This window comes from Typha angustifolia, chromosome 4 (assembly GCF_048772165.1).
Source record: "Typha angustifolia cultivar Huaian chromosome 4, ASM4877216v1, whole genome shotgun sequence".
NCBI classification, from domain to species: domain Eukaryota; kingdom Viridiplantae; phylum Streptophyta; class Magnoliopsida; order Poales; family Typhaceae; genus Typha; species Typha angustifolia.
This window is the reverse complement of record NC_133242.1, coordinates 8,715,211-8,729,299: the sequence shown is the minus strand read 5'-3', so window position 1 is coordinate 8,729,299 and position 14,089 is coordinate 8,715,211. Positions and strand designations below refer to the sequence as shown.

The 14,089-nt window shown below is 34.8% G+C and overlaps 1 protein-coding gene across 3 annotated transcripts; it reads left to right on the top strand.

Moving 5' to 3' along the window:
- Positions 1-2,423: 2,423 nt before the first annotated feature.
- Positions 2,424-13,738, top strand: LOC140759394 (receptor-like protein 4). Of its 3 annotated transcripts, none has more exons than XR_012104227.1 (9): positions 2,424-2,735; positions 3,399-4,454; positions 6,519-6,666; positions 8,083-8,154; positions 8,670-8,741; positions 11,780-11,851; positions 11,938-12,015; positions 13,016-13,238; positions 13,311-13,738. XR_012104227.1 is itself a non-coding variant. In XM_073095944.1 (9 exons), the coding sequence occupies exons 1-9, from the start codon at positions 2,645-2,647 to the stop codon at positions 13,430-13,432; spliced, it is 1,896 nt and encodes a 631-aa protein (XP_072952045.1). In that variant the 5' UTR covers positions 2,433-2,644; the 3' UTR covers positions 13,433-13,738. The 3 variants fall into 3 exon arrangements, 2 of the variants coding, with proteins under 2 accessions (XP_072952046.1, XP_072952045.1); XM_073095944.1 differs by having other exon boundaries at positions 2,433-2,735; positions 13,054-13,238; XM_073095945.1 differs by lacking the exon at positions 13,311-13,738 and having other exon boundaries at positions 13,026-13,164.
- The last annotated feature ends 351 nt before the right edge of the window (positions 13,739-14,089 follow it).

Genomic DNA, 14,089 nt, shown 5'->3' with positions numbered 1-14,089 from the left:
ACAAGAAATTAAGTCAAAATACTAAACTTTCAGTTCTGTAGGGTAGGTGTGCACCTAGAACAGTCTGGTGTGCACCACGGAATAAAAATTACGTATGACTCCTTATGTAACTTGGGGTTGGATGATAGGCTAGCAGACTAAGAAAACTTCAACTTTGTTTTAAATTTGAATTTTCTTAATCTAATTCTCCTAGAACGAATCAAGGACGTGACAATACACTTATGAAAGGAATCAAGGCACATATCTTAAGGGAGATCATAGATTAAATATTTGAGAGTTCTACTTTCCTCAAAGAGATTGTTTTCTATTGAAGTTGAGAACTTTCTTTTCTCTATTAGTTAGAATTTCACAACTAATTATTAAAGCAGCAGAGGAGCTAAAACAAGTTGTGTATATCGACAACTATCACCAACCTTAGAGAGTTTTGAGGAGTGATGTGTACTAAGAACCAAATACGGAGCCAATCTAAGCATAGAATAGATTAGATAGTCAAGATGAACTTTGAGCAAAAGATGCAAACTTCAACACATGGACTATAGACAATTTAGAAAGCTGTAAGTATTTTTTAGTACTATGAATGATGAGATATAAATTAATCTGGCTTGCAGATCCATAATAATTTCATCTCGACGTATTGAGAGGTCTTCTAGTTACAAAAAAAGTTTCATTGTGTTTGTCGTGTATTTACTCGACTTTCCATCTTTTACTCTTATTTGAAATTAACTCAAGTTTGATTTGCATAATTGAGTAGTATTTAGATTTTTGTCTCGTACTCAGTTTTGATTTTCAAAGTTAAGTTCTTAACCAGTTTTCCAAACCTAGTGAGATTTGATTTCTTTTTTAAAATTAATTCAGAAGCAAGGTGAGCCAGTGTGTGGTATTAGTTAGCTCATCTTATTAATGGGGATGGGAAGCTCAACGGTTGGATTGAGCTTAGATAATCTCTTTACGTGAGAAACCATATGCTAATCATCTCCATCCCCATTAATGTAATACGCCATGTAGGGGTTGATAGAGTAGTGGTCTTTCGCATGGTAGCCTAAGAGCTCCGAGGAGTTCCGCCTAATAACATTCGTTTGGACCGTCTTAGAGAGAATCATTTTCTCTAGGGCGGATTGCTCCGACCAACTATGCCACCACGTCACTTTCTCTTGGTTCAGAGAAGGGGCTATTCTTCCAATAAACCTTCCTTGTTTCGATGAAAAAACTTAATATCTATTAAAACTTGATACTCGCTCCGATCAAGCTTGGTTAGAGAAAGTCGATTTTGAACAAAATTTCGAGTTGAATACAAATTATTCTAATAACGAACGCTATATAATTTAGCCTTTTCTTTAAATAAAAATTACTGCATTCTAAAACAATAATAATATTATAATGACTGCACGTGGGAGCACGTCATATTTAGTCAAACTCGCACGATTCGATCGAGTCATCCGGGCCGCGAAGGACGGAGAAGACGAAGTTGCTCCATTTCAACTTTGATCCCTTTCTTTTCTTTTAATTATTTTTCTTAACCATTTTCAACTCTCTTTCACTTCACACGAGACCATCCATTTATCATTTATGGCCACCGCATCCTCCACCGAGCACCAAATAACTACCACCCCAACTTTGATTCGTCGCTGTTAAAAATTTAGGGAAATTTGCAAAAAGAGCCTCTACCTTATTGTTCTTTTATCAAGAATATTCAGAAAAGACCCTAAATAAAATAATAGTATTTTTTTTAATATTTAAATTTATATTTTTAAAATTCTAAACTTATCCTTCATATTTTACCCGACACTTTCTAAGATAGTAACGTTAACTTTAAGAATTTTAAAAATATTAATCTAAATAAAACAGAATATTCTTTTTTTTTGAAGTAATATGAGGTATAAATTAACTCGGGTTTTTTCAGAATATTTTTATAAAAAAATGGGTTTTTTTAGAAAAAAACAATAAGGTAGGAACCGAATCATAAAAATCCCATAATGTAGGGGCGTGTTTGCAAAACTTTCTCTATGCTTTAAGGACTTATGCATATCGCCACCTACGGTTCAGGCTTATTACAATAAACTCCCTCCCTCCCTTCCTCCCTTTTAGTATTGCAGTCAATTCATAGATTTATTAGTTTTATGGTAAATATAATTTATAAATATGAAAGAAGAAAAAGATAACACATTCATTTTAAGAAAAAAAGGTTGGAATAGAAATAGAGAAGAATAATTGGCGAACAAATATAACATAATGAAATCATTTCATTATTTATGAGCTAATTAGAGTTGGTTTCTCAACAATAACATTGAAAGTTGGGTGGTTATGTGCAAAAAGTCCCAACACTCATAGAGTTATAGTGGAGTGGGGGTTATTATGGGGTAGTTTTATCTTGTCCCCCACCCCCTCCCCAGCTGCAAAAAGAATTCCTAGTCAAAAGCTTCTCCTTCCTTGGTCTGCCCCAGTGATAATTAATTACTTCTCTCGCAGTCGATAATAAAGAGAATCTTAAAACAATGACCTTCTAATCACTACAATCGCTAATATGACAACAAATTTTTGGTTACTTTATTCTAATAATCCAAGCCTCCAGAGACCCATCTGAGCTCGAGAGAGAGAGAGGGAGGGAGAGAGAGAGAGAGGGAGGGAGTGGACGGCAATCAGCAGAATGCTGAGATCCTACATTCTCCAATTGCTGCTGCTGCAAATCATTCTATCAAGCAATTCTTTAGTATGGGTTTTGGCTGCTCAAGATAAGGGTAAGTTCTTGATACTTCTGCTAATTTTTTTTTTCTTTTTGCCCTTTTCCTTTCATGATTGTACTAGATTCAGAGATCTAAGAGATGGGTTTACCCGATTTGCACATTGGTCGTTGGTACTACGTCAGTTGCCAAATCAAGAACGGTCTTCCTATCAGTCCTGGATCATTATTAGTCTTGTTGGAAATTTAGTCCTTTTTGGGTGCGGTTCAGCTCATTTTAGAACTGACCGGTAGATTTGTGATACCTAGATGTGGCATTGTAGAAGTCAGCTGGACGCTGAGCAAGATCTAGTGCTAATATTGTACTTCTTGGTTAAAATTGGAGGATGCACTATGGAAGTCGCTTCTTAGACCCGCGCTGATGGTATACTAAATTGTGGAAGGGGAGATAGTCTAGGTCGAAGTAGAATAAGCAAGAAGAAGAGTGTGGTGTGGCATGAGAAGTTACCCTGATCTGCAAATGTGATCCTTCATGAGTTGAGGCACCGTGATGATATAATGGTTAAGAACTCAGTTTACAAGACAATGGTTTCGATTTTTTATTAGTTGACTTTGCTGTTCTTGTCTGAACAAACTTGTGAAAAAGGTACATGTATTTCTATGGACTACTATTAGTTTCTTCTTCAGTTTAATCATTGTTTCAGTGCCTTATTATTTGCAGAACCATATGGCATTCGGATTAGCTGTGGAAGTCGTGAGGATGTTCACACACAACCTACCAATACACTGTGGTATAGAGATTTTGGTTATACTGGTGGAAGGTTTGCAAATGCGACACGGCCAAGTTATATCATCCCTCCACTTAATACCCTGCGTTATTTTCCAATGTCTGATGGCCCTGAAAATTGTTATTACATCAACAATGTTCCTAATGGACACTATGAAGTTAGAATTTTCTTTGCTCTTGTAGCAGATCCTAATCTTGACAGTGAGCCAATATTTGATGTCTCTGTTGAGGGTACCCTAATAAATTCTCTGAGGTCAGGTTGGAGCACAAGTGACGAGCAATCATTTGCTGAAGCCCTAATATTTGTTAAAGATACATCTGTTTCTATTTGTTTCCATAGCACTGGTCATGGAGATCCATCCATCCTTTCGATTGAAGTTCTTCAAGTTGATGATAATGCATATAATTTTGGTCCCTCATGGGGAAAGGGAACAGTACTTAAAACTATCAAAAGATTGGCTTGCGGTTCGGGGAAGCCGGCTTTTGATGAAGATTATGATGGCAATCACTGGGGTGGGGATAGATTCTGGTTAGGGACTAAAACATTCTCTGCTAGCTCTGATAAATCTATATCCACAGAAAATGTTATAGCAGAGGTATCAAATTCACCAAATTATTACCCAGAGAAGCTTTATCAATATGCAATTGTGGGTACTGATAGGCAGCCTGACTTGTCCTTTGAAATGGAGGTTGATCCAAACAAGAACTATTCAATATGGCTTCACTTTGCTGAGATTGATCCAATAATAAATATTGAAGAAGAAAGAGTCTTTGATATACTGATAAATGGGGATATTGTGTTCCCGAATATTGACATAATTCGCAGAACTGGGGAACAATATACTGCTCTTGTTCTGAATACAACGGTTGCTGTGAGTGGGAAGACATTGACAATAATGTTGCGGGCTACGAATGGATCACATGCCCTTATCAATGCTATTGAGGTCTTTGAGATTATTACAGCAGAAATGACAACTTCAATTGAAGAAAGTAAGTACCGATGTCTTGTCTTGTACAAAATCCATTATTTTTCCCTTCTATTCGGGCAGTAAGTTTGTGTAACTAATTTCTTTTTTCTTACTTTCATACTATTTTAAGATGGAAGTGCATTTATCGACATAATGAATATGGTAACTTGAGTAGCGGAATTGAGATAAGAACAAAAAAAGAGCAAGAAAGCACCAGAAGAGCCCTAATTCCACCTATATTAGTGCAACGGTTTTAATTTTAGGCTTTTTAGCTATAGCTGCCAAGGATGGAAAAGAATGTTTCCAGTTTCCACTTTATATTAAGTAGCATGATCATGAGTGCATCGGTGAATAACCACTCTAGTAACAACCATAAGTTATATTATTTGTTCCTAACAAATTATCCAATTGTCTGATTTACTATGACATTGTCATTTTCTTTTTCTAGTTGACCTGGTAACTTGTCTGAATTTAAAGGATAATTGTCTATGTTCAAACCTGATTTTCTTAGACTAACGTTGTGAAAATGTGAAGAATGGTCAAACTTGAAAAGATCCATAGGCATTCACTCTTAGTATACATGGAATATACTAGTTTTCCATTTCTCATCGAACATGATTTAATAATGAACTTATAGTATGTTCTAGTAGATTCTATTTTTATCTTCTCTTTTATTGATGAAATGAACAAATGAAATTTGCCTTTGGCATTGTGATTTATCCTTGTTCAATTATGTGAATATAACCTGAGCATGACTATTGTTTCCCTTGAACTTAATACTGTCACTGAATATATCATTAAACATGAAACTTTTTTTACTTTTGACTGTTGCTAGTGATTTGACTCATCATTTTTCAACATCAAAAAGCCACAACTCCCAACTATTTTTGATTGGCTTGATTCTTCATTTTTGTACTTTTAAAATTTATTACTCTAGCTACACATCTGTTCCTGCACATTTCTCGGCAGGCGTCGGCTTCTTCCTAGTGATTCAAAATTTAATTACCTTTAAACTTGCAAAAGGAGCACAGAAAATTTCACAGGAGTTTTTCTAGGATGTGCTTAGATCCACTGGTTCTAATATCTGCTCAGTAAATGTACACCCCAAACTAGCATTAACGTTGCTAATAGACTATCAAGTTTAGAAAATCTCCTGAGTTGTTACATACTAAAAGAGAAAAATCTACAATGTGCTTTGGATGGATCTATCATACTCCTTACAATTGGCCTAATAGATGTGATGTGAAACAATAGGAATTGCTAGAGTTCTAGGAAAGATGGTGGGTGGAAGGAATCAAGAGAGGTAGGGTTTCACACCTCTATAGTCAGGGTTTCACATCCAAAACTCACAAGGGAGGCAAAATCTCAAAATTCTTTATTAACCTTGATTGGGTAAAAAATTGGTCTATATATAGATCTTACAATGACAAAAAGAAAATAACACCCTAAACAACTGTAAAAAGAAAATACTACCCTAAACATAAAAAATAAGCAAATGTATAATAGAAAAGTGATTCAAGACTAAATACTTGAAGGAGGGATCATAATTTGATGAATGCAGGTGATTGTAATTTGATTGACCCTCTTTTAGATTCTATTTGCTAGAACAAACTATTAGAATATGGAAGCTAGTGGTTGACTCTTGTTAAACTTCTGGTACAAAGCGAGTTGCATACACGATGAAGCAAGCAAAAGAAAAGAAGTACAAGAAATTGTTTTAGCTGCAAAAGCTCATTTTTGAAATTTGAATTCATTACATGGCTTAATTGGAATTTTTACTCTCTTAGTGCTGTCAAGTATTTGAGGCATCTAGCACTTAACAATAGCATAACAGCCATGAACAATCATTTTAGTGAATAATCTTGCATAATAACAAGATTCTTTTTATACTTTTGGGGTGGTGAAAAAGCCACCTTTTTGTTGTACCATTGAAGCTGATCTAGTCATCTAGCTGAATCTTTTCATCATTATAGACGAATGAACATGCATCCCGGTAGGTACTTATTTTGATTAATCATTGTCAATATCTTTTAGACTTTCTGGAATATTATGTCTCACCAGCCCATATTTATATGCCATTGTATAGTCAAAGCTTTGCAAACTCTGAAGAACTCATTGGGGCTTCCTCTTCGTTTTGGCTGGAACGGTGACCCATGTGTTCCTCAACAACATCCTTGGAGTGGAGTGGACTGTCAATTTGACAATAAATACAGCAAATGGGTCATAGATGGACTGTACTTTCTCAACCTTTATTTCCTTATTATCACAAGATATAGTAAACTAGTAGCCATACAAGCTTGTCTTTCCATGATATAGAAGCAGTTTAAGATCACTAATAATTCTGGCATATTAATCTTTCATTAATTGTCCATTAACTTGAAAAGGAAAATGCATTTTGCCTTCTTTTTTACTTGGGAAAGGGATATCTGAAAGATGGGAATCATGGCATATCTAGTTATGTGACTGGTTTAATCAGTTGTGAACATGACGGACGTGTTTGTAGTTTCAATTGGAAATTAAAGATCAAATCTTTTGACATGTGAAAATCTGAGTCATGTACCAATCAAATTTAGTTAAATAGCACACTAGCACAGAATAGGTGAGATGCTGCACTAAATGTAGTCATTTTGTAGTCCAGAATATTAGTGGGTATGCAAGTACATTTATAGCTAAATTCAGATGTCTATGAGGGCACAGAGAAAATAAGACCCGCTATCAAGGACAAGAGATACAAGTTAATAAGAGACAACCTCTCTTACTACAATGGTCAAAAATCACCACATTGAGAACCTCTCCTTTTCAACCCTCCTTGGGAGTCGAGCTATTCTCAGTCGAGCAAATTTCTCTTCTAGAAATTTTTAAGAATCGCTTTCAAATTTCGACCCACCTTGGATATGTAACAAGCAGAAGAAGACAGAAATAAACCCAATCCTCTTCTTCTCTACAAGTCAAAACACCTAGACAAAAAGCTTTCTCCTTTACTCTCCCAACACATTTGTTTTATTCAACAGAGCCCTTTTATACCATTTTTCTTGTTACATGCTAATTGGTCAAGTTAGGCAATACCAACTTTAACCTGTTTATAAGTTTGTAGAACTAAGACAAACATAAGACAAATAGGTTAAGTTGGATGAGTTTGATATCCCAAACCCAACATATAGTTTAGACTGATACATTTGCTTACAGAAGCTTCTTAATGCTGCTTGGTTTCATATTAGACGAATGAAATGAGGAAACTGATATACAGTAGGAATATTTGGTGTAAAATCATATATAACTATGCAACAAATTTTTATCCTAAGCCTCCATACATGATATGATTTTCTCATTAGTTGCAGCCAGAACTTAAAATGGTTAATTGTGATTATGCAGTTTCAGGTGAAGCATGAAAATATTGCTCATATATAAGTTTGTGGAATTAAGTGTGTCTTGATATAAATGAGGATAAGCTAACATAGGTAGTCTAGGGTGACATAACTGATCATTTTTGTAAGGTATTTTTCTATGGAATTTACATAATGGCACAAAAGTATAACTTGCAATACATTAATGAATGGCATCTTATTTTGCATTTTTCATGTTTTAACTATGTATCAAATATTATATTTGCTTGTTATTTGAGAGAGACTAATTATTTCTGGAATGTGCAGAGGTCTTGACAACCAGGGTCTAAGGGGCTTCTTGCCTTCCGATATTTCCAAATTACAACATCTGCAAAATATGTGAGTTCACCAAAGAGACATATATTAATGAGAGCCTTCACAAGACATATATCACCTACGTTGAGTCTCTAGCATCCCTTAAACATCACGACTTGGCTGCATATAATCAGAGCTGCTTATTAGTAGAGCAAACTTAGCTCAATAATGACCTAGTTTCCTTTGCCTGTAGTAAAATAAGATGAGCTCTTCATGTTCAGCTGGATTATAAGAATCAAGCATGACATGACTCATTATCATCTCAATTGGATTATTTCAATGATAGTGGTTTTAGTGACCATAGCATAAACAATCACATAAAGCCAAGAGCACTCAATTTTAGCTATGCTTTTCCAAACCCTATTTAAGACAATGGATCTTCCAGGCCATCATGCTGGTTGAGTTAGACAGTTCAGAAAGCTTCACATTCTTGGTCTTAGTTCAATACGACATATTAATCTTGTAACCTATCTGTAAATTTCACATGTATCAATCCTCATTAATTGGTTCACAATATATTCCTTTCCTGCTTTCAACAGAAATTTGAGTGAAAACAGCATCAAAGGGCCCATTCCATACTCTCTTGGTACTATTACCGGGTTGGAGATACTGTGAGTACGCCAGTGCTCTAAGAACTTCTATACCATCTTATGCAAATAAACTTTGTGTTTCATCTTCAACTGCCATGCTGACTGGAAAGTCTGTTTTCAGTGCATGTAACTCTTTCCTTTTCCATCTACTCAATCATGAGTTGGGAATTCTCACGTAATCATGTTAATTTAAAAGAGTATTTTTGCATCACATCTATTGCTGTATTGTACACTGCTTTCACAGAATGTTCAGTATCCTAAATAATCTTTTCAAAATGGCGATTCTTGTTATTTGGTAATTTGACAAATCAATGTATTTAGCATTGACTTTGAGTTGTTTAGTGATTTTCATACAATGCAAAATTCTGGAGATTGATGTACCTTGGTTGGGAACTTCATCTGAATATCATATACTAGAAAAAGTAGCTTGTTTTGTCCCTAATTACATAAGAAATGAATACATATGTAGATTGTATGTCCTAGTTTTTGAAACAATTGTTTGGTTACTTACTCTTCATGGTTGAACCCTTTGCTTCGTAGAACCTAAATATGCATACAGAATAGAATTTTTGATTGTTCTCTACTTCCTCTTGCAAATGGCATATGATTTTTAGTGTTCCAAAGAAAATAACTTTCCTTGGTTGGAGAATTTTGTAATAGTTCGATTTGAGTCATGAATCCCCTTCAAAGTTGAAACTGCTGATATTGTGAATTTGCTGTCGTGAACAATCTTTTGTTGCGTAATATTTTCTTCCCTCGTACAATGATATCCTTAGGTGGTTATATAATGTCAAAAGATGAACATAAGTGGTAAATCAGTTCTCATTCTTTTGAGAGACATAAATACAAGTGTACCTATTAAGGCATGATATCCATTGTTTGTCTATTATCTAATAGATCAAGTTTTTGCGTCATTAGTTATCTAACATAGTATTAAAATTAGTTTTCCTGCAAATCGTGAGTTCAAACCTTGTCAAATCTCATTTTGTCCCTACTTTATATTAGCTATTCTAGTGTATAGGTGGGCAAATTGAGGGAGCATGTTAAAGACATGATATACTTTTTGGTCTGTTACCTAGCAGCTAATGAAGCATGGATACGACACGATATGGATATGGCGACACGACAAATTTTAAAAATATAGGATACAGATATAGCTAAATAAATAAATAAATAAATATATTATTGATACATCTAAAGTAAAAGTTTATAATCTAATATTGTTAAATACAAATCCATCAAACTATAAGAACTAAGAAGTATCATTCAAAGAACTAAGAAGTATATATCAAGCTGTAAGAACTACTTTAAAAAGAATTATGTATTAGAAATTTAACAATCTAACAGAGCAGAGAGGCTTTAATATAATTTAACAACAGATATTTAAATTTAATATAATCACACTAATTAGAATTAATATAATCAACAGATATTTAAATTTAAGCCCTAATGCTTTCTCGGTATTAAAAAAACAAGGAAAAATAAAACTATGAAAGGCTTTAAATGAGAGCAGAGGTAGTGAGGGAGAAAGAGGAGCTACTTGCGGGAAGGGAGAGAGCGAAAGAGAGCAGAGAAAAAGTAGAGAGGTAGTGAGAGAGATAGAGGAGTTGCTTGTAGGGAGGGAGAGAGCAGAGCAAAGAAGCTACTTGCGGGCAGAGAGAGAAAGAGAGAGAGAGAGATAACCTCGCCGTTTGTTGTAGCTATCCATCGCTCGCCGCCGCACAACTGCTTGTCGTCGCGTAGCCGTTTGCCATCGCACACTATCGTCTTCAGCTGAGAGGGAGGCTGAGAGATTTAGGATTTCATTTCGAGGAGGTGGGGTAGGAGGGTTTAGAGAGTTTTTAGTTTTGGGTTTGAGTTTTGGATCCAAATTAACAAAAATTGACCCAAACCGACCCGTTAAACATTAGCCAAAAATTTTACCATGTCCTGCCTATGTCCCAGCAGTGTCCCGCACATGTCCCCTTTTTTTTAATTTTTTTTTAATTACGAATACTTCGGACCCGTGTCGGACACGTGTTCATGTCCGACACGAGAGGTGTCCATGCTTCCCAGCCAGCAGCTAAATTTTTTGGGTTAACTGGTTATCTAATAATATTCAAAAGAGAACTTTTTGAGGAGATAGGGAGTCCTAGTACAAGTAAAATAGGGTTTGACCGAAACCTTAGAGTCTAACTCAACTTAGAAACTTAAGCTATCAGGTGAAGGTCTAAGAGTCTATATAAACCCTTTTTTCCTCATTTTTTGATGTGAAATTAAACTCTTATATGTGATACTCAACAATCTCCTCCTTCACATGTGAATCCAATATTAATTGCTTCTCCTTTGAGTGCAATCTACTACTCTCAACCCAATCTTGTGCTCAATTTCTCTCAGGTTTGACACAAATCTTAGAATCCAACTCAACCCAAAAACTACTTCCCAAGTCTCAATAATAATTGGTAGTATAGCCTGCATGTTCAATAGAGCTACCAAATTAGTTGCCTTAAACAATTCGAAGAGTAGTCTAGGATTACCAAACCATCGGGCTCTAGTAACAATTATTATGGAGATGAGGAGTTCCGGTCCAAGTAAAATACGGTTTGATACAAACCTTAGAATTCAACTCAATCTAAAAACTTATTCTATTAGGTGAAGCCCAAGAATCTATATAAACTCTTTACCTTCTTTATCACTTTCCGATATGGGACTAAATCTTCACATGTGATACTCAACAATTCCTTATATGTTTACTTTCTCTGCTTTTTTAATAAATAGTTAAATACAAGAGTACTCAAAGAGAAATTCCTCTCTCTCTCTCTCTTGCTGATATTCTATATTGACTTAGCACATTCACTTGCTTTTATAGCCTTTTATGAATTGAGGCAGAACTTCAATCATATATGTATGATATATGCATGCAATTCAATCATATAATATCTGTAGGATATATGCATGCAAATTTCATTTTTTAACTTATACCAACAGCATTATTCAAATCATTTCTACATTCGGTCAAAAGAGTCTATGCACCAACATGTTTTTTTAGAAGTACCTAACTGTTAGCAATTTCTATATAGGGATCTCTCGTACAACCAATTTAATGGTTCTATTCCTGAGAGTCTTGGACAGTTGACATCATTACAAATACTGTAAGGAAAATTGCTTATACATCTCTTTCTTAGTTGGAGTTTGCATGAGCTGTCTACTTAAGATACAAAGTAATGTTATTTTGTAGCAATCTCAATGGGAATTATCTATCTGGACGAGTCCCTGCCAATCTGGGAGGAAGACCTCTGCACAGAGCTAGCTTCAAGTAAGCAGCTATTACTATGGAAATAATTAATTTTTCTTTTTCATTTTCAATATGCCTAAAGGAGGTTTCATTTTACTCGTTATTTCAAATCTAATTTCTTTGCATATCTTGATAGAGCTTTAGTTGGTCATCTATAGTTTATCTTTTATCCAGATCATTGTTAAAAAGAAAGATGGTCAATCTAACACATTTTTACTAATGCTATATCTAAGGAAGTTTTTATTAATCAGATGACAGTGTCATTAGTCACATGTCCAAATTGTAGCTTGGTAAGCAAAATAGCTGTTAGTTCCAATAATCCTAAAAGCTTAAGCTGTTGGAGAACAGTAGTTTTTATCTTTTTATATTCTAATACTCAATCTCATCTTTTGGCTTGAGAGTTGAGAGTTGAGACATTTTGCGAGGCCTAAGGAGTGAATTTGACTTAAATAGTGGAGGTTCTAAATTTTATATACTATAGTCACTTATTGTTTAATAAATAAAATAATACTATTGCACCTACTGAAAGTATTTCTTCCAGATAACAGATTAACAGATAACCCATAATATTAGAATGAAAGTTGAGGAAAAAGTATTAAACAGGCTCTTTAGATTTAATTGAATCAATGGTTAAACATTGAGTTAATAATTTTTTGCAAGTTGAACACAATCCTTACATCAAATCAAGATGAAATTGCATGTAACTTCTATACCAATTAAAAGTAGATAAATGCTATCATTTTGTAATGTAATTTATTTCAATGATTAAAATTTAGTTTCATGAATTACGATACTTAATTTAAATCCAAAATTTCAAGTTAAATTGTGATGGAATTGCATCAGTCTAATAAAGGGGATATATGCAAGATATAGTTATGCATTGAAAATTTGAGCAATTATTGATATTACGCATAGACTATTTAAATTTGTTGAAAATTCTACCACAAAAAAGAACATGTATATTAAAAGCTCACCAGATACTTCATGGTTCTTTCTTTCATTCATATTCAAACATTTGTAGTCTCTACCAGTTAAAAATATTAACCATGGGAAGAACAGTTTTACTGGTAATGAAGGCCTATGTGGGATTCCTGGCCTACCTACATGCGGGCCTCATCTGTCTGTTGCTGCCAAAATAGGCGTCGCGTTTGGGTCACTCGTCGCCTTCTTGTTTATAGTCATTTTTGCAGCATGTTGGTGGAAACGAAGACAGAACATCCTTCGTGCACAAAAATTGGCCGCTGGTAAGAAGTTCGAAAGCTTTAGCATATTTGTGCCCTAATACTTTGCCAATTCTTAACTCTGCTCTCTTGCAGCAAGGGAAGCTCCATATGCTAAAGCTCGGACCCACTTTACGTGTGATGTACAGATGACCAAGCATCATCGTCCACATGACCATTCACGGAATCCCACTGAAACACCTAGTTTACTCTCCTAATCTGGATCGCCTTTTCATACTGCATCTGCAGCATTTTTCCTTTTCTTTCTAGATAATTTTATCGAGAGATAGGCTTTTTCATGTGATGGCTGTGTTGCAGCTGACAATTAGACTCCCTGGAATCAAACATAATCACTAATCAGTTATAGTTATTTTTTGTTTATTTTTCTGGAGAAATCATCCACTAGAATCATGGTGAAACAAATTGTAAATACAAAGTCTATGTACATACTCTGTGCTCTACCCCTCTTGGTGTCTCACAATAAAACAGGTGTACTCATAGTTTTATCTCTCTCTATTTTGATCTCGATATCTACTTTTGTGCATTTCTGTTAAGATTTAATAAAATGTATTGGTAAGCTTCCATTGTCTTCCCCACAAGTGCAGATTTCTCTAATTGACTTCCTAAGTAAGTTTGCTTGCATGTTGCTGGGCTGTCAAAATAATTAAGCCAGCTCGAGCTTGACTCGAAAATGAGTTGTGCAGCTTGATCTTCAAAATAGGCTTAGGGTTTAGGGTTTAGGGTTTAGAGCAGCTTGATCTTCAAAATAGGCTTGAAAATAATTCAAACCAAGTTTGATCATAAGCATCTCGATCAAATCAGCTCGATAAAGTTTGAAATAATTATTATGTATTTTGATTTAGAGTTTAGTTCTA